Source organism: Schistocerca cancellata, chromosome 9, assembly GCF_023864275.1.
Source record: "Schistocerca cancellata isolate TAMUIC-IGC-003103 chromosome 9, iqSchCanc2.1, whole genome shotgun sequence".
NCBI classification, from domain to species: Eukaryota; Metazoa; Arthropoda; class Insecta; order Orthoptera; family Acrididae; genus Schistocerca; species Schistocerca cancellata.
The window spans coordinates 327,614,672-327,642,377 of NC_064634.1; the positions used below are offsets into that span (position 1 = coordinate 327,614,672).

The window sequence follows — 27,706 nt, forward strand, 5'->3', positions numbered from 1 at the left end:
TACTTTAGAATCTGATACGTATATGCATGATACTAAATGAGTAGAACCTTTTACAATTAGGAAATAGGACAATGCCATTAAAACCTAGTAGTAAATTTTCATATGTTGTACTGTAAAAATTAGGAATAGCATCTTAGTATATCTGTGTGTGTCACCTTCCTAGTTCATTTTTTCCATTGCATTCAGCTCTGTTTATGAAAGTTTCATATGTGAACACTTTTTAATCCAGTCTGATGTAAAACCTGTGTGCTTGTTTTTTTTTTTTTTTTCAATATAAATAGGCAGAGCATATGTCATGTGATGTGAGGGAGGTATTTAACAGCATACTTAGTACTCAAAACAATGTTTCAGGATTTCATGTCAAAGCTAGACAGGAAGTTACCTATCTGTTAGAGCATGTGATGATAAATCTAGGGAGAAAACTCAAAGATGTGGAAGGATCCACTCCCACACTCCTGTATGGCTGCACCCATACTGGCCCAGGCAACTTACTGGTAATGTACTCAAGTATCTGTCAACCACATCAGTGTTGTAACTGACATTTGTAAATTGTTAGCCAATAAATTATCCTATATGAAGAATTCATGGAACTATTTGTTTAGAAATGTCATCATTGATATGGACAGTGTTATCCCGCATAAATGTATGTTTTTTCAAGTGGGGGGATTAACTTCCCAATACAATTTGTAACTTTAAATTAGTATGTATTTTTTATCAACTGTAAATAAATCTGATAGGCCTCTACATACATATGATAGTTCGTATGAACAATTAGCAAATAGTGTGGGAGACATTTATGAGTATAGACAATATAACAAGATGTATGTATTCCTGATTTCACACACTGATTTTGGTCCTCAAGCTACTCAATTATGTCATCATTCAAAGTTATTTATGACTATGATTACCTGTATTTATCCTGAGTACTACATTACTGTATCTTATTGGAACTTGAGTTGTGGGCAAACTCCTGCTTAACTCTGTTTTGAGTATCCCTGCTCATCGCGACTGTGGGTGTGTACTCAAGGAGAGCATGCAGCTACTGATTGAGGCTAGGTACTTCCTATATTTACTTTTTATATATAATTGAACTTATTGATGATGTAGTATTGTGAACTTTATTCAGTTTGTTATGTAGAAACATTTTTTTTGTTGTGTGTACCCAGTGTGGTTTGGATTCATGGGTCAGTCTCCACATCGTAAGCTTAGGCCCCAATATTTTTTCATTATTTTGTCCTTTCATGAGTCAACATATCCTTGCATACTCTGATTTATGTGGTTGATTGATTTTGTGCTATATATCTACTCATGATTGAGTATATTCTTCTGGTCTGTACCTGTGATTGTGAGTTTTTTGAGTTGGCTCACTTGTTGTAAATTTAGGTTATGACTTTTTTTCTTCTCTTTTGAAGATTTTGAAGGTGTGACTTTATAGATGCAAACATTCAATTTGTAATCCATGTAATTTACAACATATCAGCTTGTCTCTATAGTTTAATGTTGTAATGTTGTAGTTTTGACTTTGTATCAGTTGTCTTGGACAGACTGTCCCACAGATCTGAAAATCTGAATGTCTTCATATGTGTATAAATTGTGTCTCGTATAGTAGATATTTTTCCTTATGTTTTCTGCAATATGTTACGTATCAGATACTTCTATAAACCTGTATACTATCTATTGGCATCGTTTTGTACACTGTTTGGAAAACCAGTAGGTCAAAAAATATTGTAAACACATTATTTCCATATTTTGCAAGGGGGGATATTGTAAAGGGACATCCTCCTCTAGCATTACTTTTCCTCAACAGAAGTAGTCAATGCCAGAAATATTTTTGGAATTTAGACGAGTCAGTACTATCTCAGCTGTTTTTCTGAATAATTTCATATAATTTTATACACAATCTGTTACATTTCAAGCTAAAATCTATCAAAAGGAATTATGTTGTTTTCGTTGTTACAATTGATAAGTACTAGCTCTGAATTTACAGTCAAAATTATTTTTTTAGAAACGTTTGAAAGTATGAAATATTTGACACACTTGAAATTTCTGTTATTAATTACACAATATGGTACTGTTTATTATGTTTATTTCTGAATTCATTTATAAAATGATAGTATAAAGTACTATAAATTCATTTGTCAACAAAAATTGTAAGCCCTTAGGAACATTGCTATTACCGCAGAGTGAGGAGTGTAATGTAACGGACTACTGAAGCTACCGATACCACCGGCTGGCGAGGTGTGCAATGCTGTCAATGAACTTGAAGGAGCAAGTGAACATTAACTACGTAAACATAAAGAGAAATATTATTATTTTGTTACAAAACTGTTAATATGATGACAATAATGAGGTATACTATCACATAACTATATTATAAACACTTTTCATTTTTCATACTATGTTTTTCATATATGTATATGTGCGATGTGTAAAATATCAATATACAACCAAGGTTGGCAGTACTGGACAGTTTGTAAGCTCTGTGAACAGGAGCCGGTTGTTGGCGGGTGTAGAGACAATGGGGAGTGGGTGTTGAGACGTCTTTTAATACGCATGCTTTGAGAAGGCTATGGATAGAGGGAACGAAATGATGTATTGGAAAAGCTGTTACACTGAAAGTTATTGGATATCATCATGATCAGCATTTATAAAATAAAAGTTGGAAGTTTAACTATGTGTCAGTTCTTATGGAACAAAATACACACCCTGGACCTCAAATTGATTTAACAAACAGTTGATGGCGAGATTCATCACTGGATGACGAGCGTGCAACAACGACCAATAAAGGTAAGAAAGTTATATTACTCTAAATTCAAATTGCGATGTTACCTATCTTTCTCCATGTCTTCAACTCCGTATGTACTCTGTTGTTAGAATGAGCAGCGTGACGGGGACTGGTGGTCAACTAGGCACACCAGGGAGACCACACAGGTTTAAAATGATAATTTGTAGCTTAATATAGTACTACTGATAATAATTAATATTTGTCCCCTGGAGAAAGAGGTGCATTACAGGAGGTAGTAGTGGGCATGGCTCTGATGTGATCAGACTTGATTTCGTATTTTAAATGAACAATGTAATTTTGACTTTGTTAATGCGAGAATTCAAAAGGCAGTGTCATACAGTAAAATGTGAAGCAAATAAACATAAAAAAATAAAAAGTCTGCACACGTATTTTTCAAAATTATTTACATCAATTGGAATAGAATAACCTAAAATGTGAAAATTTCAGCTTCAAGAATCGGACCCTTAGACATGAAGAATTGGAGCCAACTGCATGAGAAAAGAAGATAAGTAAAAAGTTTATTGTAAATCTTATTCCTCTCAGATCTTATGAAAAGACTTAACCATAAACACAGTTGTGACAACAAAGGAGGGAGGGGTAGATTACACTGTGTTATGTAGATTGACCACATGTTGCCTGTGTCAAGGGTGTATACTGTTACATTTCACTGTGTTTTAATCACTTCATTGAAACTCTATATTTACACTTTGTTGAAGACTATGGGAAAAATATACACTATGTGATCAAAAGTATCCAGTCACCACAAAAACATACATTTTTCATAGTAGGTACATTGTGCCTCTGCCACGACATCGTGAGAGAGCAGAATGGGGCGCTCCGCAGAACTCACGGCTGCGAACATGGTCAGGTAGGTGATTGGGTGTCACTTGTGTCATATGTCTTCATGTGAGATTTTCACACTCCTAAACACCCCTAGGTCCACTGTTCCCAATACGATAGTGAAGTGGAAGCGTGAAGGGACATGTACAGCACAAAATCGTACAGGCCGACCTTGTCTGTTGAATATATGATATCAATTTTTAAGCCATTAATGCATACTTAGTCATCAAATTTGGTTAACTTTAAACATCACTTGTATACAAAAACAGAATTTTCCAAACAAATTATTTTGATAGGTGGCAGAATGGACACATGTATGTATCATTTTTTATTTGGCTTCATTCTTTCCAATTTTGGGTACTTTATCTGTTTTCAGCAGTGTTACAGTATTAATTTTGTTGTAATAGTTTGTTTCTTTTGAGATTATTAGCTTTATGTAAGTTGACAATGTATTGTAGATTTTAATGCTTATTTTTATTTTTTCTTGTTTATATTTTATGTGTACCATATTTAAGCAGTGCAGACTATGTGTACCATATTTATGTATTGCAGATTTCTTTTTGCAACTGATAGTATTTTCACAATAGGCCTCTAGCTGCTTTGCTTAGCACCTTTCTTTTCATTGTTTTATGTAGTTTTACATAGTGGACAGACATTGTGAGATTGCATAACTCTGTGTGGAATGTAAATGTGGAAACTAGCTACATGGTTGCCTCTTGTGCCTTGAGAACACGTCTGAGATGCAGTCCAGTGTTGATCACACATTTGAGCCAATTTATTGAATTGGTGGTTGATTTTCCTCCCTGGTCCACATAAGCAGAGAAGGTGGGTATGTTAACCACTGGGAGCTCCACATAAGGCAGATAATGGAGCCCCCTCAGGGTAATATTACACAGGCTGGGAGGGAGCCCATATTCATTCACAATGCTATCCAGGAGAACTCATCTGAGATTTGGAGGAGATTGTGTCAATGAATACACTGAGTGCAACCAGCTGTAAATAGCAGCTCATGTTGGTACAAAAGACACTTGCTGCCTTGGTTCTGAATTGGTGAAGGCAGCATTTGCAGCACCATGCCCAGAATTGATCATGGTCCTCTGTTTTGTAGCCAAGTGGAATGTATAAAACTGAGGCTCAGACAACTCAGCATTGATAACAGATGTAGTTTTTGATCTCTGCTATTGGGTGGAGAATTGTACAGTGCCCATCGGTAGGTCAAACATGTACAGTACACAAACAAAGTAGCTACTTGGGTAGCAGAAGGTAAGCATCAAAGGTGAGTCAGATATTGTAATATGATGCTTTTTCAGAACACATGCCTCAGCAGCCATGGTAGCAGGTGACTTCCAAGAAAACTTTGAAAATATTGTGATACTTTGCCAGCTATATAATGAGAGTCATGAAAGTAAAATTGGCGTTAGGGGTTCATATAAAATTTTTATGAAAGCATTAATATGAAAATTACTTCTAACAGAGAGTGAAACAACTTGTGAGAGCTGCACCTTTAATTTCTTGGAACCTAAAAGACCCAAAGTTTTTGATCACTTAATCCAGAGGAAGGCATCTGTGATTATAAGGCTGTTATTGTGTTAATTACTAGAGTTGTTTCAAAGAATGTTTCAAAAGCTTGAAAAATATGTTTACATTGTACCAATTTTAGTTTTTTTTAAGTAATAAACATCACATATTCAGCTCTGAGGATGAAGGTGTGGAGCATAAATTGATAAAATCAGAAGCATTATTCAATAGACTCTAGACTTGTATATGCTGAGCAAGGTTTTGAGGGGCAGGAAAGACTCACCATTATTGAGTAGACATTTTGGAAAGTTACTAAAAAGCAAGAGGAGCTTTATCACAGAATTAACTGAAGTCAAAACCTGGTTTACAAACAAAGGATAAACAAAGCCTAAATAAGTATAAGCAGAACAATACAGGAAGTTTTCAATGATTTGAAAACACAGTTTTGCCAAGCAATTTGAGAGAAAAATCCTTAGAAGTTTGGTCTCACATAAATTCAGTGAGAGGATGGAAATCATCTGTTTGGTTGCTCAGTGACCATACTGGGTATGAAACAGAAGATGACAGGATGCCAAAATACTGAAATACATCTTCCAAAATTGTTTTACTGTGAAGATCATATTACAGTTCCTCCTTATCATCATACAAATGCCAAAATGCCAGATAAAAACTTGTTCAAAACTGGAAAGGCATGTGGACAATGTGAGATGCATGTGAGATCCTGCACAGATCAAACAAAAAAAATTTGCTCCCCTTCTAGCAGCAATTTACCATAGGTTGTCAGACAGATGTTCATAGTTACAGGCCTGTACCATTGATACCAGAGAGGCAGTTCAGACATTGTGGTTGATAATGGAAGCAAGGATAACGAAAAATAAAGACACTTTCATAGGATTTGTGGACCTGGAAAAAACATTCAATAATGTCAAATGGCGCAAGATATTTGAAATTCTGAGGAAATTAGAGGTAAACTATAGGGAGAGACAGGTAATATACAATACGTATAAGAACCAAAAGCAAATAATAAAAGAGTGGAAGACCAAGACCACAAAATGCCTGGATTAAAAAGGGTGTAAGACAGGGCTGTTCAAACTATACAGTGAAGAAGCAATGAGGGAAATAAAAGAAAGATTCAGGAGTGGAATTAAAATTCAAGGTGAAAGGATATCAATGATATGGTTTGCTGATGACATTGCTACCCTCAGTGAAAGTGAAGAAGAATTACATGCTCTCCTGAATGGAATGAACTGTCTAAAGAGTATGGAATATAGATTGAAAGTAAACTGAAGAAAGATTAAAGTAATGAGAAATATCAGAAATGAGAACAGTGAGAAACTTAACATCAGGATTGATGGTCATGAAGTACTTGAAGATAAGGGCTCTTGCTACCGAGGCAGCAAAATTACCAATGACAGACAGAGCAAGGAGGACATCAAAATCAGACTAGCACTGACAAGAAGGGGATTCCTGAACAAGAGATGTCTGCTAGTATAAAAAAACTGGCCTTAATTTGAGGAAGAAATATCGGAGAATTTATGTTTGGAGCACAGCATTGTATGCTAATGAAACATGGACTGTTGGAAAACCAGAACAGAAGAGAAACAAAGCATTTGAGATGTGGTGCTATAGATGAATGCTAGAAATTAGGTTGACTGGTAAGGTAAGGAATAAGGAGATTCTGCACAGAATCAGAGAGGAAAGGAATATATGGAAAACACTGACAAGAAGAATGGACAGGATGATAGGCCATCTGTTAAGACATTAGCGAATAACTTCTGTAGTATTAGTGGGAGCTGTTGAGGGTAAAAACTGTAGAGCAAGACAAATATTGCAATAAATTCAGCAAATAATTGAGGACATAGGTTGCAAGTGCTACTTTGAGTTGAAGAGGTCACAGGAGAGGAATTCATGATGGGCTGCATCAAACCACTTAGAAGACTGATGACTCAGATAACAAATAAAAGAAAACATATTCTGTGCTTACACATTATGCCATTTTTGAAGAATGGAAATTTCCTCTATAAATGTCAGTGGATTCCCCATACAGAGATCTTACAAAATGTAGTTCACTCTGATTACCCATGAGAACAAGTGTGACAGAGACAATGGTGTCCAAGTTAGTACTGCATTCCTTCATTTCCAGAAAACAGTTCTGAACTTTCATTTAGTACACAAAATATGAGTTTTTCAAGTATTGGATCAATTTTGTGACTGGATTCAGGGCTTTATATTAAATAAACTCAACACACAGTTTTCAAGAAGCCAGATCTGACAAATCGTCCAGTGTGAACTGCCTGTCCAAAGTGCAGAGGTTCCACGACTCTACATGGATGTGTTGGTCAGTGATCTTTTTTGCTTCAGTGTCCACACAGAGCCCTTACAGTTCCAAAACTGTATATCATAGCTGATCACCAAAACAAGACTGATCATCAAAACAAGCCCATAACTTGAGAGGAATTACTCATCAAGAAACTGATAATATATAGTTACCTCTTACTGCATCTATTATATTTAGAATGAATATAAGTAAACCGATATTAGTGCTTACTTGATGTATCTGTTGGTTCCATTACAGCTGCTACAAAAACTCTCTCAGGATCACCTGATTTTGCAGCATCCCTCAAGTGAATCATAGGTTTCTTGACAGATGTGTACTCAATTTTTACAAGTTCAGCTGCCTGAGTAGCAGTATTATGTGATGTAGCAAGAATAATGCCAACAATCTGACCATTGAATTTTACTGTCCCAGAGCAGAATATCTGGAGGCAGAAAAAAAAGTATTCCAATATCATTAACACTGTAGGTTTGTTATTTTTTTGTTTGTTATGTCTTGAATTTTTAAACTTATATTGACTAACCTCTTCATCTCCAACAAGTCCTACTGTTGCTGAAGTAAATACATTGTTACCTGGTATGTCTTTGGCATCATAATAAGCTACAACACCAGGTAGACTCTGAAACACCATAAAGAACAACATACAGTATTTCATGTATCATAAGTAAGTAAATATTAGGAAAGGTAATGCTCTACACAGATTTGACTAACTTCCAAGCTACATACCACTTTTTTAGTGCAAGCACACGCTGTCATACTTGAAACACAACCACACAACCTCGCAAATGCTTCAATATTGACTGTTTATGAGTTGTTTCAAGTTTATGGAAGTGGAAGAAAGAAAATGTGTTAGCTGGGATGGGAAAAGATAGATATAGTAAGGAGTGGTTGGAGGGACAATAAAAAGAAACACAACAATTTTGGCTTAATATTTGTAGTTTTTTCCGTAATATGAATGGAAACTTGGCACTTTGATCACTGGCTGATACTGATTAAGAACATAGTACTTGGATGCTCTGAACATTTCAGTCTTAACTGACTGTTGTTCCAGCTTCCTGTGTTGTAGAGTGACATATCTGACAAGGGTGTGCCATTCAACAACAATAATACATGCAAGACGGTTTTTCTTTTTCTGATAAAAATGCTTAAGACTTGGAATAGTAGTCCTAATAACTTTTTTTTAATGTATAAGAAGGTACCAAATAAAAAAAGTAAAATGCAAAACACCAGTTAACATTCCCTTTTGATCTAGATACATCTGTATCTTCCTTTCTTTTCTTTTGCTAATGTAACATTGTTTTGAGCCAGCTGTCATTTGATTCATCATATCCAGTGCACAGGATTTTTTAAATAGATTATGTTTCTAGGACATGTTTTATTCCTCTCCAGGATAGATTTTGCAAAATCTATTTTGCAAGATGCTGTGTGAGCCAAGATCCACATTGTCAATGTATATTTATTTTGGCATGTCTCAGTTTTCTGGGTGCAATAAATTTAGTCATTTTTATTGGTGCACATGATATTTTACCTAACTTTGCTGGACACCCTCTAAGCATTTTTTTAAGATGCAGTTAGCATTTTAATGAAGTTATCTACAGATCAAAGTGTCTACATACCCACACTGTCTACAAATATTAGTGTGTGTCACACTGATCTTTTGCTTGTTTTTGTTTGTAGCTATTTTGTCACATATAATTAGGTACTAGTTAGAATGGGCAGAAGTGGACAAATTTTTGCTGTGGATGCTTTGCAACACAATGTTCTGTCTTATCTAAAGCTTTTATCTTTTCAGTTATATTCCTTTCTTGATTCTGTCTCAGGTATAGATATATTTCTTTCTTAGATAGTTGTACTTTCTTAGATAGTTGTATGCCACTCAGCTTTTGGGAAAGTGTACTCACTCATGATATAGTATTACCAAGTGTGGGTAAGATGGTGGCATTTCTTCCAGATGTGCTGGAAGTCCAGAACGATATTATTTCTTTGCTCTTACTAAAGAATTTACTATGTACTGGTACTGGCTGTGCATTTTTAATAACATTTACGTTTTGCTATCATATTTACAGGTTTAGTAATTGGTCATTGCCTGGTTCCATTGTATGCACCCAAGGAGCCTGGTAACATCACAAAACTGAGAGGCAGGGAGGGAGAGAGAGAGAGAGAGAGAGAGAGAGAGAGAGAGAGAGAGAGAGAGAGAGAGAGAACGGGTGCAGGGCAGGGGGGGGGGGGGGTGCAGCATATTCAGCAGCTGAGTGCTCAAGTTTGCCATTAACCAATTATTAGCAGTGGCCATTCATGTGGGTAGATAAAAGGCTAGTTTTTCATTCCAACTTAGGATGCAAAGTAACTGCAACAATGCTGGTATATGATGTGGCTAATTTCAGCCATGGTCATTCCTTTTATAGGATAGAAACTATGTGTGGCTTGATTACAACAGGAGGCAGTGGATTGGAGTACTGGATGGGTATTACACCTCAGTTTTCCACTGGGGAATGCCCCGTGTGGTGCAAAAATGGTAAGGTTGGTACAGGGGGGAATTAGCATATTGCATGAGAAGTAATCAGAATCCTGATGAACAATGTTGCTCCTGTTTATCTTCTTTTCCCTTTCAATATCTGGGTGATGATGGGAGAGTCAGCCAATGACTGGTTAATCTTTAGTTTCTGTCACAGGAAGAAATGGCATACTCTGTTTCTGGATGAGCTGAGCAGGATCTTTGTGTGTGCAGGCTGTAGCGAGTTTATCTGTGTATTTAGCCAACTCCAGCTTCTGATTGCAAATGCAGCATTTACAGGTGCTAAGGCTGTAGGTTAGGAGCTATTTGATGTGGAATCAGTGGCAACTATCAAAACATAGGTACTGTCAGAAATCTGTGCACCTACTATGAGCAGAGTTTATATGGAGCTATCTGAAAGCTAGCGATCAATGACTAGGAGAGCAACAGGTGGCATTCAAAAGAACCAATTGTTTTGGGGTGTAGATGTTGGGTTCTGGAAATATTAATCAGTCGACACGAGATAAGTGATGTTATTTAAACTGTTGGTCAATTTATCACAAGTAAAGACAATGCTACCTCAGACAGAGTTTTCATACATTTTTTTAAAAGTCAAGCTTAGATTTTCCAGCTACAAAGGATGTGTATCTTAATTTTTTTGGTAGATGAAAAACTAAATTATGTCCATTAATTGGTAATGTAGCTATCTAGCAAAGTAATCCCTTCTGTTTGGAGAAGTTATTCCCTTCTGTTTGGAGAAGTTATCTTGAAAAAGCAAATGTATGAATCTAATTTCACAGGGACAATTTTCTAGAGTACAGATATATTTATCCACAAATATACTGTGGCTGGAAGTCTGAACTCACACCAATGAAACAGGGAGAAAATAAAGGACACTAACTTTTGCATTGTGATCTGAACTTTATTTGCACACGTAGAAATGCATAAGAAGACACCTGCAACACTTATACTAGCTTTCAACTGCTAAACACAAACTGCAAGTGAAAACAGCTGCATACTGATCAGTACCAACATTGAGTCATGTTATGTTAGTGGTTGAGATAAGTGCATAAAGCTGCTGTGCCAAGCCCACTGCAGCCATCAAGGATCAACTTAAGTCAAATCAACTACAGTACAGTATACTAAGTATAAGTATCATACATGACTTCTCTATGGAGTATGTCCAGAACATATGTAAATATTGATCTTTACTTAATACTTACGTTTACAGTTGTAATGATATCTCAGATCCACAGATTAATGCACAGCCCTGATAAGGTATCTTTTAGGATCAACTTCCCCTCAACATACTGAATCATGAAGATCAGGTATATACACAGGATACAAGTTTTACGAACAACATTAAACAAAGTGTTCAGGAAACACTTTGCTATAAAGACTCATTTATCTTCAGAATGTCTCTGTGAGCATTACAAATAGATTATGATTAAAAATATAAATCAATTAACCATTTACCAGATTCTGTTAATTATATATCTTGAGTACAGGAAATGACAACCAAAATGTTGAACCATGTAATGTAATAGTTTCCAAGAAAAGGTCTTATACTTCTGACACTGTACCATACCATTCAAAGATACTGCTGGAAGATTGACAAGCAAACTTAAACAGCAAATCTTTTATCTGTGAAGAGATTTATATGTGATCCCTATAGCAAATTCCATGAGACATTAGTAAAAAATCTCTCAGAAAAAAAACCATGAGAATTCTAATCCTATGTAGAACGATAGAACTGCTAGAAATCATCTACACATTAAATCATAGCTCAAGTTGCCTTCAAAATAGAAGTTAAAATCTTAAAACTTGCATGTGGCCTCTCTCAATGGTATCTGAATGAACAACAGCCACATCTTCAGCAAGATCCATCAGGGATGAAGTAGCATAAAATTTGATCATTCATGTTTGTCGATCACACAATATCCACCCTTCAACCAAAAGATCTTTCATAGAATGCCAGTAAATTCTGGTTTTATGCAAAATTAATTTGCAAATTGAAAACTATTTCATAATCAATAAACACATACACATCAGTTTGTTACCATAATTAAGGACAATATCAACATGCAGGTGAACAGAAAGGTAGATCTTCTTTATATTGATGTCCTAAACAGAGAAGATGAAACAGCTCTTTAGACCATTTGGATTACCAGAAGCATACACACTCAGACCTGTGTCTCCAGGCAACATGCTGTCATCTCCCCTCCCACCACAGTAAATTGCAGAAGATCTCCAAATACAGTTCAACATAGTTTGGTTCCAGAACATTTATAAGTAGAGACAACTCAATTTTTGGGCATAATGGTTCTTTGAACAACATAACTGATGTATATTTTGATCAATGCCTTTGAATCAGAGGATGCAGCAGTAACAATTGGACGGTCCAAACAGACTGCTGTATCAACAAAGTATCACCAAAAACTGAAGGATTCTTAAGAAGCTTGAGATTAGATGCAGTGTTTGTGGCTGCGTAGGACTAATAATGAAAAATCTGGGTCTCATACAGCAGGGGATTTCTACACTGGTCAGTCTTAGCCATTTCTGAGACTTGGGGAGGCAATCCTGACCTGGATGGAACCTGCTTCACAGATTGACAATGAGGACTAGTGAGATGGCCAGCCTAGATGTGGTTTTTAAGTGGCTTTCCACATTCCAATAGATAAATTCTGATCTGATACCCACATTCCACTTCACATACATGTATGGAAACATTTTGAAAACATTCTCACATTTGCACATGGATGCAGAAAGATGGAGTGCACAGATTCTGTCCTGGAGGATGACAAAGAGACTGATGACTTTAGATGTATAGTCTCTGCAAACACTTAATGAGCATCATCATCGTAAACAAAAGTTATAACTTAATTAGTAGAAAAAATAAGCCTAGCCTCACAAACACATTTAGTCTCATACCAGAAATTCTGGTGTGTTTGTCATAGGGGACAACTCAAAATGAGAGGTAAGAAATCCATTAATTTGTATCATTATATTTGGCAGCCCATCCAGCACCCTGCTCTCATCACTTTTCAACAAAGTGTGCTGTTGCCCAGTTGCCAATACTCAAGATAATTGATTTCCAGCTCTATACTTTGATAAATATCACAATCAATGACCTCTTGAGTTCTTCCCCCAACAGTTACCAACGTTGCTTGGGGTTTATGAATAAGTATTGTGGAAGAATATTCTGAAGATTCAACATCATCCAATACAATGTTTGGAGCCTTGGTGTTATGCACAAAGGATTTCTTAAGAGGTGCACTTGTTCAAATTATAAACTTCAAAAGAAACAGAAGCCTGGCTGGATTTGTCTTCGAGAACAACAACTTCCAGTACTGTCAAAAGAAATACTTAAACAGGAAACACTATTTCTAGGTTTCAGAATGATATGTTCCTTCTTTGGAGAGGAAAACAGGAAAGGTTAGTGGAGGTTGGAAAGGGGTGGGGGTGGTGGGGGTGGTGGGGGTGGTGGTGGTGGCGACAAGAACGGGGGGGGGGGGGGGGAACTCAGTCTCTAGGTTAAGAGGAATCTACTTACTGCAAAGATGAAGGAGGCAGCATTGTATTCTTAATACATTGTACCTCCACCACCTGCCCAAAAAAGAAATGCTAATACTAATAGTAATAAGATTATAATGACATGTCTGAAGTTTAAAATATATATATAATAGAGGGAAACATTCCACGTGGAAAAAATATATCTAAAAAGAAAGATGACGAGACTTACCAAACAAAAGCGCTGGCAGGTCGATAGACACACAAACAAACACACAAAATTCTAGCTTTCGCAACCAACGGTTGCCTCGTCAGGAAAGAGGGAAGGAGAGGGAAAGACGAAAGGATTTGTGTTTTAAGGGAGAGGGTAAGGAGTCATTCCAATCCCGGGAGCAGAAAGAGTTTGCCCAAACTCTTTGCCTTTACAAATGTCTGCTTGTGTCTGTGTGTATGCGGATGGATATGTGTGTGTGTGCAAGTGTATACCTGTCCTTTATTCCCCCTAAGGTAAGTCTTTCTGCTCCCGGGATTGGAATGACTCCTTACCCTCTCCCTTAAATCCCAAATCCTTTCGTCTTTCCCTCTCCTTCCCTCTTTCCTGACGAAGCAACCATTTGTTGCGAAAGCTTGAATTTTGTGTGTATGTTTGTGTTTGTTTGTGGGTCTATCGACCTGCCAGCGCTTTTGTTTGGTAAGCCTCATCATCTTTCTTTTTAGATATATGTTTTAGATATATGTTTCCCTTTTAAACTTCAGATGTTGACCTCCACCTGTCCAATGGCCAGCTTCACACGTCCGTCCACATCAAACCCACCAATAAGCAACAGTACCTCCATTATGACAGCTGCCACCCATTCCACATCAAACGGTCCCTTCCCTACAGCCTAGGTCTTCGTGGCAAACGAATTTGCTCCAGTCCGGAATCCCTGAACCATTACACCAACAACCTGAAAACAGCTTTCGCATCCCACAACTACCCTCCCGACCTGGTACAGAAGCAAATAACCAGAGCCGCTACTTCCTCATCCCTTCAAACCCAGAACCTCCCACAGAAGAACCACAAAAGTGCCCCACTTGTGACAGGATACTTTCCGGGACTGGATCAGACTCTGAATGTGGCTCTCCAGCAGGGATACGACTTCCTCAAATCCTGCCCTGAAATGAGATCCATCCTTCATGAAATCCTACCCACTCCACCAAGAGTGTCTTTCCGCCGTCCACCTAACCTTCGTAACCTCTTAGTTCATCCCAATGAAATCCCCAAACCACCTTCCCTACCCTCTGGCTCCTACCCTTGTAACCACCCCCAGTGTAAAACCTCTCCCATGCACCCTCCCACCACCACCTACTCCAGTCATGTAACCCGGAAGGTGTACACGATCAAAGGCAGAGCCACGTGTGAAAGCACCCACGTGATTTACCAACTGACCTGCCTGTGACGCATTCTATGTGGGAATGACCAGCAACAAACTGTCCATTCACATGAATGGACACAGGCAGACAGTGTTTGTTGGTAATGAGGATCACCCTGTGGCTAAACATGCCTTGGTGCACGGCCAGCACATCTTGGCACAGTGTTACACTGTCCGGGTTATCTGGATACTTCCCACTAACACCAACCTATCCAAACTCCGGAGATGGGAACTTGCTCTTCAATATATTCTCTCTTCCCATTATCCATCAGGCCTCAATCTCCGCTAATTTCAAGTTGCCGCCACTCATATCTCACCTGTCATTCAACATCATCTTTGCCTCTGCACTTCCGCCTCGACTGACATCTCTGCCCAAACTCTTTGCCTCTGTATATGTCTGCTTGTGTCTGTATATGTGTGGATGGATATATATATAAATTTATGAGTATGTTGTCTGGATGTACCTTAAATCTTAAGCATTATAATAATTTAGAAGTATCTATGAATCTGACTTCCAACTTAGCCTATGACTGTATTTATTGCACTTTATGCAGCTTCCTCATGAAACCCATGTAGTATATGAGTTCACTCCATAAAATTGTGCCAGACTTTGTTTCTCACCATTTCCTAAACTACACTGTAGCTTTTGTAAAAGTGATAGATATGTCATCTTATGAGGGACATTTGATAAGTAATGCAGCACATTTTTTTCCCCCTTAAAGCAGGTTGGTTTTGTTCAGAATATCAATGAAGCATGTTATCCTCCATTCTCCTAGCAACAAATCCCTATTTATCAACACAATCTCCATTTAATGTGATGGCATTATGCTACCTTTCTGGGAGGGCCTGTATGTCCACATGGCATCAGTGTACTGGGTGAAGTTAGAGCCAAAGTCTTGCTGCACTATCAACAGAGATGTACAGTTCAGCAGTGATGTGTTTGACTGTGAATTGTTGATCACCTTCAATGAGTCTGCACATTTCAATGTTGCAGGAGTCACAGCTGTGTGCAGCCAGCCAGCACAGGGGAGATCGGACAAGTTTGCGCAGTCATAGTGCGATTATGACAGATGCCTCGCCCAGTCATTCTCCATGCTTTTTTCACTGTCAGGACTCCATAGACATTCTGCAAGCACCTATGAATATCAGTGATTATCTGGTTTTCTGCCAAAAGAAACTCAGTGATGGCTTCTTGCTTGGAATGCGTCTCTGTTAGAGACGCCATTTTGAAGGCCACGTATGGTGCCACCAGCTGTTGGAACTTCATGATACTATAGTGGCTGAAGTGGGAATACTCCATGAAGTCCCACAACAAATTCCAAATTTTTTCAAGTGAAACTGTCTAAGAAAAAGCATTGCATTGCTTACTGAACACCCCTTGTATTTGGGTTAGTCAGCAATTTGTGTGAAAGCATTTGACTTTTCAGAACTAACTACACATTTATCTAATATTCATTAGCACAATTATTGTTTGGTCAGCAGCCATTAGATCAATTTCTGAATATATCCAGGATACAGATCTAGAAACCGTAAGTAACTAATATGTAGCTATATTTTCATAGTTAAAATGTTATATTTGTGAACTAATGGATGTGTTCCAACTCATAGCAATGCGTTACCATTATAATTCACAGAATATGCAAATAACTGAACTAAAATTAACTTAGTAATAATATATGAGTTTATAAATAAACCATACCAGGGCTTCGGAAGGATCTATGCTTTGTATTGTACCAGTTCCCACAGTAGTGACAACAAAAGCACCATGTAGTTCTCTTGAAGTTGTTGGAATGTCATTTACGTATTCTGCTTCACCTGTGAATCACAGAAAGTATTCAAGAACATGGGTATTGCAGTGTACACTGAATATGTACATGGGTATCACTGTGTATGTGGTATTCAAAATGTGTTACCAGAGCACTGAACAAGAGCTTCCAATTTAGGCATTGCTTTTCCAAGAGGCCAGTACTGCTGGTTGTCCTCAAATACTTGCTTGCCACTAGAAAGTGGTCTCTTCAGTAACTGGCCTCCACTCTTAAATCTTTCAGAGACATCTTCTGGGGATATACTGAGAACAAACTACAGAGTTTCACTGGTTAGAAAATGTCAAGCTTGGTTTTCCATATATCAAAGCAGTCAAAATTTCAGTCAGCAGTGCTGGTTGTTAAATAGTATCAATAGTATCTATGATATAAAAACTTAACACAATTAAGACTTTCACCTTATAAAATAGTCCTTCTGCTAGTTGTTTGCGATATTCAGGAGTAGCATCTGGTGGTCTGTAGTCTGGTTTCAGTTCAGAATCAAGTATTTCCAGGGCATGGAGTAGAACATTCTTATCATAAACATTTTTATCCTCCAGAAATTCTTCAGTTTTTGTAGCATGTATCTACAGGAAAATGAATATTAGAATGTAATACAACTGCATATCCAGGATTATGCAAAATGATTCACCTTGCAAGCTTTTAGTGTGCTAAATAAGTATACATTCTGAAGTAAAGAGAGTAATTTTAGGGTTCATAGTACAGTCTACAACACTACACCTATTATTTTATAACATTTACTTATTTTGCTCTGAATTATATTGAGTTTATGGTTAAATATCACCTTCTTGTTTGTGTCTTTCACAACCACAATCTGTTTTGTGCTTATACTAAACAAATGATTATTACCTAGACAGCACAGAATCTGAAAGATTTTTTTAGGCTTTCCAGTGGATGTGTTGCAAACACACACCTCAGGTTTGCTGCCAGACAATATTGTGTATTATTTTACTGAAATAACTGTTTGACACCATCAGACAGTGGTAGTCCCTTTCATTGCTTCTGCAAGACATTACAGCAGCAGTGACAAAATTTATTGAAGCCATGAACAAGAATTATGCATGAGCTATAAAGTTCTCACAGTTGGATGAGCATAGTATTCACAGCACTCCCAGCTGTGGGCTGAACAGAGGCCTTCTGTGTGTCCACAGGAGGCAATGGTGGTGTTTAGTTGAAACCTTGCATCCCTTATCAAAAAAGGTGTGGGATTTCAACTAATCACTGCCTGTGGCTTAACACTGACTACATTAAATTAAAACATGAGGAACAAGAACCTGTTGTTGTTGTTGTCTTCAGTCCTAAGACTGGTTTGATGCAGCTCTTCATGCTACTCTATCCTGTGCAAGCTTCTTCATCTCCCAGTACTTACTGCATCCTACATCCTTCTGAATCTGCTTATTGTATTCATCTTTTGGTCTCCCTCTACGATTTTTACCCTCCATGCTGCCCTCCAATGCTAAATTTGTGATCCCTTGATGCCTCAGAACATGTCTTACCAACCGGTCCCTTCTTCTTGTCAAGTTGTGTCACAAACTCCTCTTCTCCCCAATTCTATTCAATACCCCCTCATTAGTTATGTGATCTACCCATCTAATCTTCAGCATTCTTCTGTAGCACCACATTTCAAAAGCTTCTATTCTCTTCCTGTCCAAACTATTTATTGTCCATGTTTTACTTCCACACATGGCTACACTCCATACAAATACTTTCAGAAACGACTTCCTGACACTTAAATCTATACTCGATGTTAACAAATTTCTCTTCTTCAGAAACGCTTTCCTTGCCATTGCCAGTCTATATTTTATATCCTCTCTACTTTGACCATCATCAGTTATTTTGCTCCCCAAATAGCAAAATTCCTTTACTACTTTAAGCGTCTCATTTCCTAATCTAATTCCCTCAGCATCACCTGACTTAATTCAACTACATTCCATTACCCTCGTTTTGCTTTTGTTAAGAACCTAAGCGAAACAAGAACCTCCAAATTCCAACTCAACACAGTGCATTGCAGAGAGTTAATTAAGCTTTTAACTATAGTACCATCTGGTGGCATTGTCATGCCCACTGCATATATGCAGAAAGCTTCTCTTTAGCTCCCCTCCCCTAAGCATCACTTAGTGGCTGGACTGTCCATTCCTCCAACAATGAGCACTACACTTGTCTGATTTTAATTATTCTACCCAATACCAGGGAGCAGTGTTACATGCAAGCACAGATGTGCTGTAATGATTTCCATGGGATCTCACCCAGCTTTTCACCAACATGAGTTAGTGTGTCTCACATTTGACTTTGAGCTCAATTCAGCTATCTTATCTTTCCCCTCGACTTACTTGATACTGTGGCTACCACCCACAAGGACCTGACATTACACCTCCTCACTCATTTTGTGCAACACAGGTGGCCACACACACACACTCCGTGTCTAATTTTCACATTTACTGGCTACAGTGAAATCAGCTGCACTTAAACCAAGAGATTCTGCTGTGGGCCTTGGACGAGGACCACTGACATGCCCCAATTATACTTCTATTCAGCCATTAGTGCTGCATTTCCTGCACACTACATATTGGGATATGCTGTAGACAAAAAGCCTCATATGGCAGCACATGTTCTGGTCCAGTATTGACTGTGAAATTATGGACCTTTTCCACCTATGTTCTGCTTATCAGGTCCATTGTTCTGTGCCTTCCTAGCAATTCTCTTGCTGACCCTATGCTGCAGAGCCATGGAAGAGTATCTACCTAGAATTATTTTGGTGCATTTTTGGACTCCAAGTGGTTGGCTGCAATTGATTTCTTCCTTCGGTTCCCTCTCATGTTACACATATCCTAAATCATTTCTATCACTTTTTCTTTTGTAGGCAACCTAAGCATTTTGGTTTCAGATAATAGGATGGCATTCACCTTCCATGATTTTTAATGATTTTGTGCCCAAAATAGTATTCAGCACCTTCTTATAACTCCTTTCACCCAGCATCCACAGTCATGCAGAATGCTTCATCCACACCTTCAAGAACCATAAGGGAATAGTGTCCAAGAATGCACTGAACACCCTACATAGTTTTCCAATAACTTATAGGATCACCCCAGCTAAAGGCCACAGGCCAGAGGAGCAACTTCATGGCTGTCCTCACTGCAGCCTGTTGGACATGCTGTGCCTACTGGCAGCACAAATTGTTGTTGTCATCTCTTCCTTTTGGCTGGGCGCCCTTTACTGGTCCTTGAGTTTGAAGCCACTCAGTCTTGTTCCATGGGATGATCTCCACCCACCATGATCCCATTATGTATGCTGTGATTCAGCCCATGGCTGCCTATGGCATAATCAAAATTGACTTCATCTCTGCCATCCTGGTCAGCTGTCACCTGCCTCTTCATACCCCATGAAGCATTCAGCTCCATGCAACTCCACTGAACAATGTTCTGGCCAGGCCTACTACAGAAACACCTGGGCATCAATCTACCACCCTTCCTGATGGCAGCAGGGGCAGGGAGAGGAATCCACTGCTTGGCTGCCAGATGTGCTGACCACTCAGCTAAGGGTACTGACTGAGAAGCAGGTAAGAAGAAGTTAGCAGATGAGTGAATGATATTACAAGGCCCACACAGGGGCTACTGTATGCATTCAGGTTGAGGAAGTGAAAAGTGTGAATGATGACAGCAACTATTTGTTCTCAAATTGTTGTACTTTGGGGATAAAGATGAAGGGGAACTCCAGTCATGGCTGTGATTTACAACTATGTGATGAGGATGGAATGGGAGCACTGCATGGTCAGCATCTAGAGAGCAGAGCGCTGTTTACCAGACAAGATATGGTCACTGGTTGGCTCTGAGGCTAGTCTATTATTCCTGGGAGATGACGAATGAGGTGAGAAAATTGGAGGATATGTTTGCTGGACTACCATTGGAAGCAAAGGACAGAGGTGTACTCAGAGAAGTTTTAGGAGACGGATAAACGTATAAGTCCTACACGCAGTTACAGGAGCAGATGCAGTAAGTGATAGATGTGGTGCAACATGTCTTACAATGGAGGAAAACTGCATTTGCAATTGTTGATAAGACTAGCATACCACACAGCTGTAAAGCCTGGAAAAGGAGGTACTGAATAATACACACATGTTTCAGAAATTGACAAAAGAAGTAATAGAGAATTCCAAGGCATTGGTTAACACCACAAATTGGGATCTCAGAGCTATGCAAGTGTGAGTAGATGTGTTGCATACAAGAATAATAATTGTGATGCTGTTCCAGACAGTAGCAGGTTGCATTTTGGGTGTGCAGATGGTAAAGGCAAGGATATAAGAAACCACTCACTGTGCAGCACACAGACAGCTGAGTCTAGTACTGGTAACACCAGAGCAGTACTTGGTGGAGTTGCAGAAGATACAGGAAGAGTTGCCACCTAAGTTGGAACTCATTGTGGAACCTGTTCAGTGGAATTTTCCATCATACCATCAGCTAGCATCAGTAGAGTTTAAGACTGTTAATTAGTGTAACAAAGATGTAATCTTGTCATCGTAAATGAACTAAACATTGTAAGGTAAAGTTGCACCCATTGGAAATTGTGTTTCACATTGCTTGGCATTCACAGAGTGCATATTTTTATTAGAATGGAACATTGTTGTCAATGCATGTTGAATTATGTTGTATATTGGTGCAGGATGGAGATGTGGGGCCTATGTCATCAAAGGATGGAGGATAATGTGATGCCACCCACTGCTTCTGGCAACTCTATAGAAGTACAGCAGTACAGCATTGCAGAAACTGCAGGCAGCCAGTGGCACAGGATAGTGGGATGCTGGTTGCAGTGACAGGGCTGTTTATTTATTTCAAGATAGATCAGGCCTGACACCATGAACCTACCAGTACTGTAGTGAGGCAGAGGTCTTACAGAATGGGCCAAGTCATTCCCTCCTAGGCAGGCCACAGAAATATTGCAGGAACATACCTTTGCTCAACCAAAGAACTGCTATCTTTTATAAACAATTCTGACTTTTTAACACAGATATTCACAGAACAGCAGTACAAATACAGCCACAAGAAGACTACTCCAGGTGCTGCTGCACCATGGGACAACAAATTCACACCACAAGCCTGGCCAGCTGCCAACATCGCACCATTTACTAGTGTCAAGCCCACCTTCCAGGACTTGGAGCTGCTTCACTGGTGGGCCAATTCAGGGTTGCCCCAGCAGTAGCTTGACTCCTACCCAGGGAGCAGCAGGTCATTATCAGGGCAGTATAGCCACTTACTCCCCGTCTGCAGCTCGTGGTCTCGCGGTCGCATTCTCGCATCCTGAGCACGGTGTCCTGGGTTCGATTCCCGGTGGGTTCAGGGATTTTCACCTGCCTCAAGATGACTGGGTGTTTGTGTTGTCCTCATCATTTCATCATCATTCATGGACGTGGCAAGACTGGACTGAGAAAAGGTTGGGAATCTGTATAGGCACTGATAACCACACAATTGAGCACCCCATAATCCAAACATCATCATCATCATCATCACTTACTCTTCTATGTTGGTGTGGAAACTGTGGTGGCTCCACTGACAGAGAGAGAACTTCCCACTGGGATTTATAGCATCCCCTTCAAGTGCTCTAGTTGTCTCCTGAACCACTGGTGCCACTTGCATGCAGAAGGGCACACTTAACTGGGTCATGTGCTACTAGCCGACCACATACATCAAGACCTGCTTGTTAGACACCAGCCAACACTGTGCTGCATGCACCCGCCTCACCTCACACTATGTGTTGCATGACCACCACACTGTGACATCTGAGTGTAGCTTCATGAGTTGTAATAAAGTGACTTGTTGGTAATGTTTTAATGAGCTGCCACTGGTTGTATCTCTGCCACAAGCCTCCACCACTGCCCAGTCCTGGGTGGAAGTGGCTTGCCACCTTTGATAAACTTCAGTATTGTTCGATGCTATGATTTTCTGAGGCATGAGGAAAACAGTATTTATGTTACACAAATGTGGCACTGAAGGTGAAGTTAGTAACTGTATACCTCATGCAAGCATCTTAGGGACCTTGGAGATTCTTGTATTCACATGCCAGTATTGCAACCCTAATGATCAATTTATGGTGAATAAAAATACTGGAAGTGAAAATAATTTCCTTATCAGCTATACATCCCTGTCTAGAGTGCACAATGGAGTTTTACTTTCTAATGAAATATTCTTTAACCGTTTGCTGGCAGACATCAGGCAAGATGCCTTACTAGCCTTTCCTTCTGTAACTTAAGGAGTGATGTAAATTCTGCATACAATAATGTTCATAGTAAATAGATTTTAACTTTTCAGAATGTAGAGATCTGACAATACTTTCTGAAATCTGTAAAGTTACATAAGTGTTTTGTATGAAGTAGTTGACAAAAATGCCAGGTGAGTACTGTAAGAGGAAGACCAGCGTCTTTTTAGAAAGTACCTTACCTTCTCTTAATATGCAGTCTATATAAAAAGTAATCTAGAACTAATTCAAATAATAATCAATATGGATGGATTAGCACTAGTTGTAACTTCACAGCCTGTTTGAGAATATTTTCCCACACAAGTCCCATATCATTTGCCCCCAAATAAAAATATAGTATTCATGGAAATGGGCTGTTTTCTCTTCTTAGTTCTATACAGAAATTCCTCTGAAACAAAAATAAATTTCTGACTCTTATTCCAGCACTAAGTATTAAAGGAGTCCATTTCTACTTAAGGAAATTCCTGAGATCTTTAAATGCTTTTGGTGAAAACAGGAAGAACTAGACCTATTCCATCATTCCAGTTTCAATAAAAAATGTGTTGGTTATTAAACTGTGTGGAAAGAATGAAAATATAATATTTCTGTTATGTTTTTAGTTTAACAGTGGACCTTTTTATCTCTGTCACTTACAATTTGTTCCACTTTCCATCGAAAAACTGCATCAGAGATACAAAAAATACCATCTAATTCTTTTTTTCTGAATAAAATCATTTTGGTTATTAGGCCACATAATTATGAAACACTGACCACCCCCGGTAGCTGAGTGGTCAGTGCAACAGAATGTCAATGGCTCTGAGCACTATGGGACTTAACATCTATGGTCATCAGTCCCCTAGAACTTAGAACTACTTAAACCTAACTAACCTAAGGACAGCACACAACACCCAGCCATCACGAGGCAGAGAAAATCCCTGACCCCACCGGGAATCGAACCCGGGAACCCGGGCGTGGGAAGCGAGAACGCTACCGCACGACCACGAGATGCGGGCAACAACAGAATGTCAATCCTAAGGGCCCGGGTTTGATTCCCAGCTGGGTTGGAGATTTTCTCCACTCAGGGACTGGGGGTTGTGTTGTCCTAAACATCATTATTTCATCCCCATCAATGCGCAAGTTGCCAAAGTGGCGTCAAATCGAAAGACTTGCACCCGGAGAATGGTCGACCAGATGGGAGGCCCTAGCCACATGACATTATTATTATATTATTATGAAACACTGTATTGCTTGGGCCTTAAACTGGCCCTGTATAGCTTAGTGAGCATTCCATTCCATATCCCTTGAAACTATTCAAGTTGTGATTCAAAGTTACTGTAACCATAAAATATCACTTTTCACATTTTGTGAAAGGTATAATTTTTTCTGAACATTTAAACAAAGCTGCCAAGATTTCAAATCTTATCACAATTTCAGTGGATGAAGCTTACTGGCAGACTAAAACTACGTACCAGACCAATGTGGTACACAGTTTTAATCTGTTTTCATAATACTGCACACTCCCCTGCAGAGTAAATGATGCATTCTACCTTGATATTTGTGAAGCTTTTTTGAGATACTACTTCATTACAAGTACTTGCATTATCTGTGGAACATCTGAGGATACTATTAATATTGTCTGCCAGATCATTAATGAGCAGCAAGGGTCCTAACTCACTTCCCTGGGGTATGTCAGAAGTCACTTCTAGATCTATTAAAGGTTCTTCATCCAAGATAACATGCTGTGGCCTCCCTAATAAGAAATCCGGTCACAAATTCTGCTTGATACTTCATATGATAGTACTTTCTTTAACAGTCGTAACTGTGGTACAGAGTTGAAAGCTTTTCTGAAATCAAGAAATACTGCAAACAGCTTTACTCGCTGGTTTGTGGCATTCAGATGTCATGTAAGAAAAGCACATGTTGGGTTTCACATGACCAGTGTGTTTGGACTGAAAGCTTGTTGGAATGGTTCTTGTACAAGATACCTTGTTAATTAAGTAGTAATTTTCCCAAATTATGATACAAGTTAATGTGACTTAATAGTACATTAATTGTGGATTGTTACTTACTGTGTCTTTGTTAATTCCTCCAAATACTATTCGTGGTCTGCCAACTATGTGGCCAGCTTTTGTCCTGTCGAGCTGAACCAAGAAACCTGCATTCACATAAGCATGAGCATTCTGAGCTCGTGGCATTATCTGTAAAGAAACATTCATTTATGTGTGTGTTTGCAGCTTATGGGTATTTAAGGGCCAGGTTATCAGTGAACATTCATTTTACATTTTGGTACGTATACTGTCAGTGAGCAAATTTATTGACTGGGGTAAAATTATTTGATTGGTAGCTGTCTGCTGTAATCCATGAATTTGATCTCTATGCTATGTTCTACTGTGTCTATGCTTTATTGAGAAGAAGCATGTAATATCATTACCTTTTGTTCTGGAGTCGTACTACAAATACAAGTGTAATTACACTTGTATTTGTAATTACACTTGTACACTTAATTTAGCAATATTGATGCCACTGGTCACTGTACAAGTTATTGACTTCCATGATGGAAGATAAATATAAATGTCTCTCTGAACACATGGTGAGCCTGAACTACATCCTTTACACCTCTTTATCACTTGTAATCCCTTTGTTTAAGATTTCAGGAATGTATTCTGGAATAGATAAATTGGGACTTTCATATGACTGGGTGAACATGCAGACAGTCATTAATTAATTTCATTAAAACATCCTATAGTCATTGAGCTCAAGAATCAAGCAGGTACTGCACTGAGTACAGTAGACACAGATAGAGAGATACATGGATCCCCACTGAGAGAGGGGGAGGGGGGAGGGGGATTAGGAGGATGGATGCTGGCAGTATCTTTAAAATACCTTTGGGAGTGGGGAGCCCACCATGATGGAAATGGAAATGCCGTGTGGCTAGGGCCTCCCGTCGGGTAGACCATTTGCCCACCGTGATAATAGCATATACACAGTCTGGTTGGTTCTCTGTGAAAATTTGGAGATGTAACATACCAGTCCTGAGCCAGCAACAGGAAGGAAGGAAGGAAGGATTTTTTTTTTTTTTTTTTTTTTTTTTTTTTGCAACATAGGCATCAGTTCAAAGTGACTTAGTTGAATTGATTAAACAACAACCCTGCACCATTAAAATAGCTATAATGACAAATCTTAAGTGGGTTGTTTCATGCCAAACACAGCATTATTTCATAGCTCCCACCAACATTATTTGATATTTTGCTGTCTGAGCTCAGTGGCCAGTTTTTTTCATGTTTCTCTTAGCATCTTCTTCCCCTTATTCCATCTTCTGTCATGCTCTTATCATTGAGTTCTTATTCAAAATTTACTTTCAATTAAATCGTATTTTATCAGTTGTGCAACTTTTCTATATACCAATGTTCAGTTATTTTAACAGACCTTAATATTTTTTGTTGTTTTTATTTGTGATTTATCATTTCTATGATATGAGAAGATTAAACTAGGAGTGGATATCCATTTTGTTTATGAGATTTAATGTCTTAGAATGCATGTATATTGCAATGTATAATTTTTATATAATAAGGAATAATCCAAAATGAAGTAACTGGATTGTAATCTACTGAAGCTATGTTATTGTTCTGATCTTACAGCATGAGTCATGGTACTATTGCTTCTGTGACTTTCTTGGTGCATTGGTAACTATGACATTTCAAAGTAATAGCTCCCTGCAATACTGTTGTATTTCCTTTCATTTCCATACCTATTTCTGAAATAGTCTGCATAAGTTTCCACTTGTTTGTAAATTATACAACAAACTTGGTCAACCTTGGTCAGGACTCTTTTCATTTAGAGCAAGTTAAGTCCTTTTCCATATGTATAATATCCAAGTTTCCACAAGAAAAACTGTTAACTAAAATGGAAATAAAGCAAACATAATTTCAGATTAATATCATTTAAACAGCACAGCAGATTACTAGTATCATGATTTACATCTACATCTACATCAGCATGGATACTCTGCTTAAGTGCCTGGCGGAGGGTTCATCAAACCACCTTCACAATAATTCTCCATTATTTCAATTTTGAACAGCATGCAGAAAAAACGAACATCTATATCTTTCCATACAAGTTCTGATTTCACTTATTTTATTATGATGATCATTCCTCCCTATGTAGATCAACATTAACCAAATATTTTTGCATACAGAGGAGAAAGGTGGTGATTGAAATTTCATGAGAAGATTCCGTTGCAATGAAAAATACCTTTGTTTTTAATAATGTTCACCCCAAATCCTCTATCATCCCTGTGACATTCTCTCCCATATTTTGGGTTATACAAAATGTGCTGCTTTTTTTTTAACTTTTGCAGTGTACTGTATTTATCCTATTTGGTAACGATCCCAGACTGTGCAGCAGTGCTCCAGAAGAGTACAGACAAGTGTAGTGTAAGCTGCAGTCTCTTTAATACATCTGTTACATTTACTATGTGTTCTGCCAATAAAACAGTATTTGGTTTGCTTTCCCCACAACGTTTTCTGTGTGTTCTTTCCAACTGAAGTTGTTTGCAATTTTACAAGGTCTGACAATAAAGTAATGAGACTGATTTTCTTTGCAGGATGTGGCAACCCTGCAGGCTTGTGTAGACACAATATCTTTGACCTTGGTCTATAAGCTGCTTCTAGTCCAAGCGGTACATCGATGCAACTGCTCATTCATGAGTTGTGCTGTAATAACTTAACATGTGTTTGTGTCTCTTGTCATGGAAATGGAACTGCA

General features: G+C 38.5%; 1 protein-coding gene across 1 annotated transcript in view; it reads right to left on the minus strand.

Annotated features, from left to right (window-relative positions):
• The window catches only part of LOC126100961 (uncharacterized), a 239,951-nt gene that overhangs the window by 83,873 nt on the left and 128,372 nt on the right, over positions 1 to 27,706 (minus strand). Inside the window, exons 10-15 of the mRNA XM_049911623.1 lie at positions 25,012 to 25,140; positions 17,116 to 17,283; positions 16,808 to 16,973; positions 16,594 to 16,709; positions 8,002 to 8,097; positions 7,692 to 7,902 (exon numbers count right to left, since the gene is read on the minus strand). Of these exons, the coding sequence (XP_049767580.1) occupies positions 7,692 to 7,902; positions 8,002 to 8,097; positions 16,594 to 16,709; positions 16,808 to 16,973; positions 17,116 to 17,283; positions 25,012 to 25,140 (886 nt within the window). The remainder of the gene's footprint in view (positions 1 to 7,691; positions 7,903 to 8,001; positions 8,098 to 16,593; positions 16,710 to 16,807; positions 16,974 to 17,115; positions 17,284 to 25,011; positions 25,141 to 27,706) is intronic.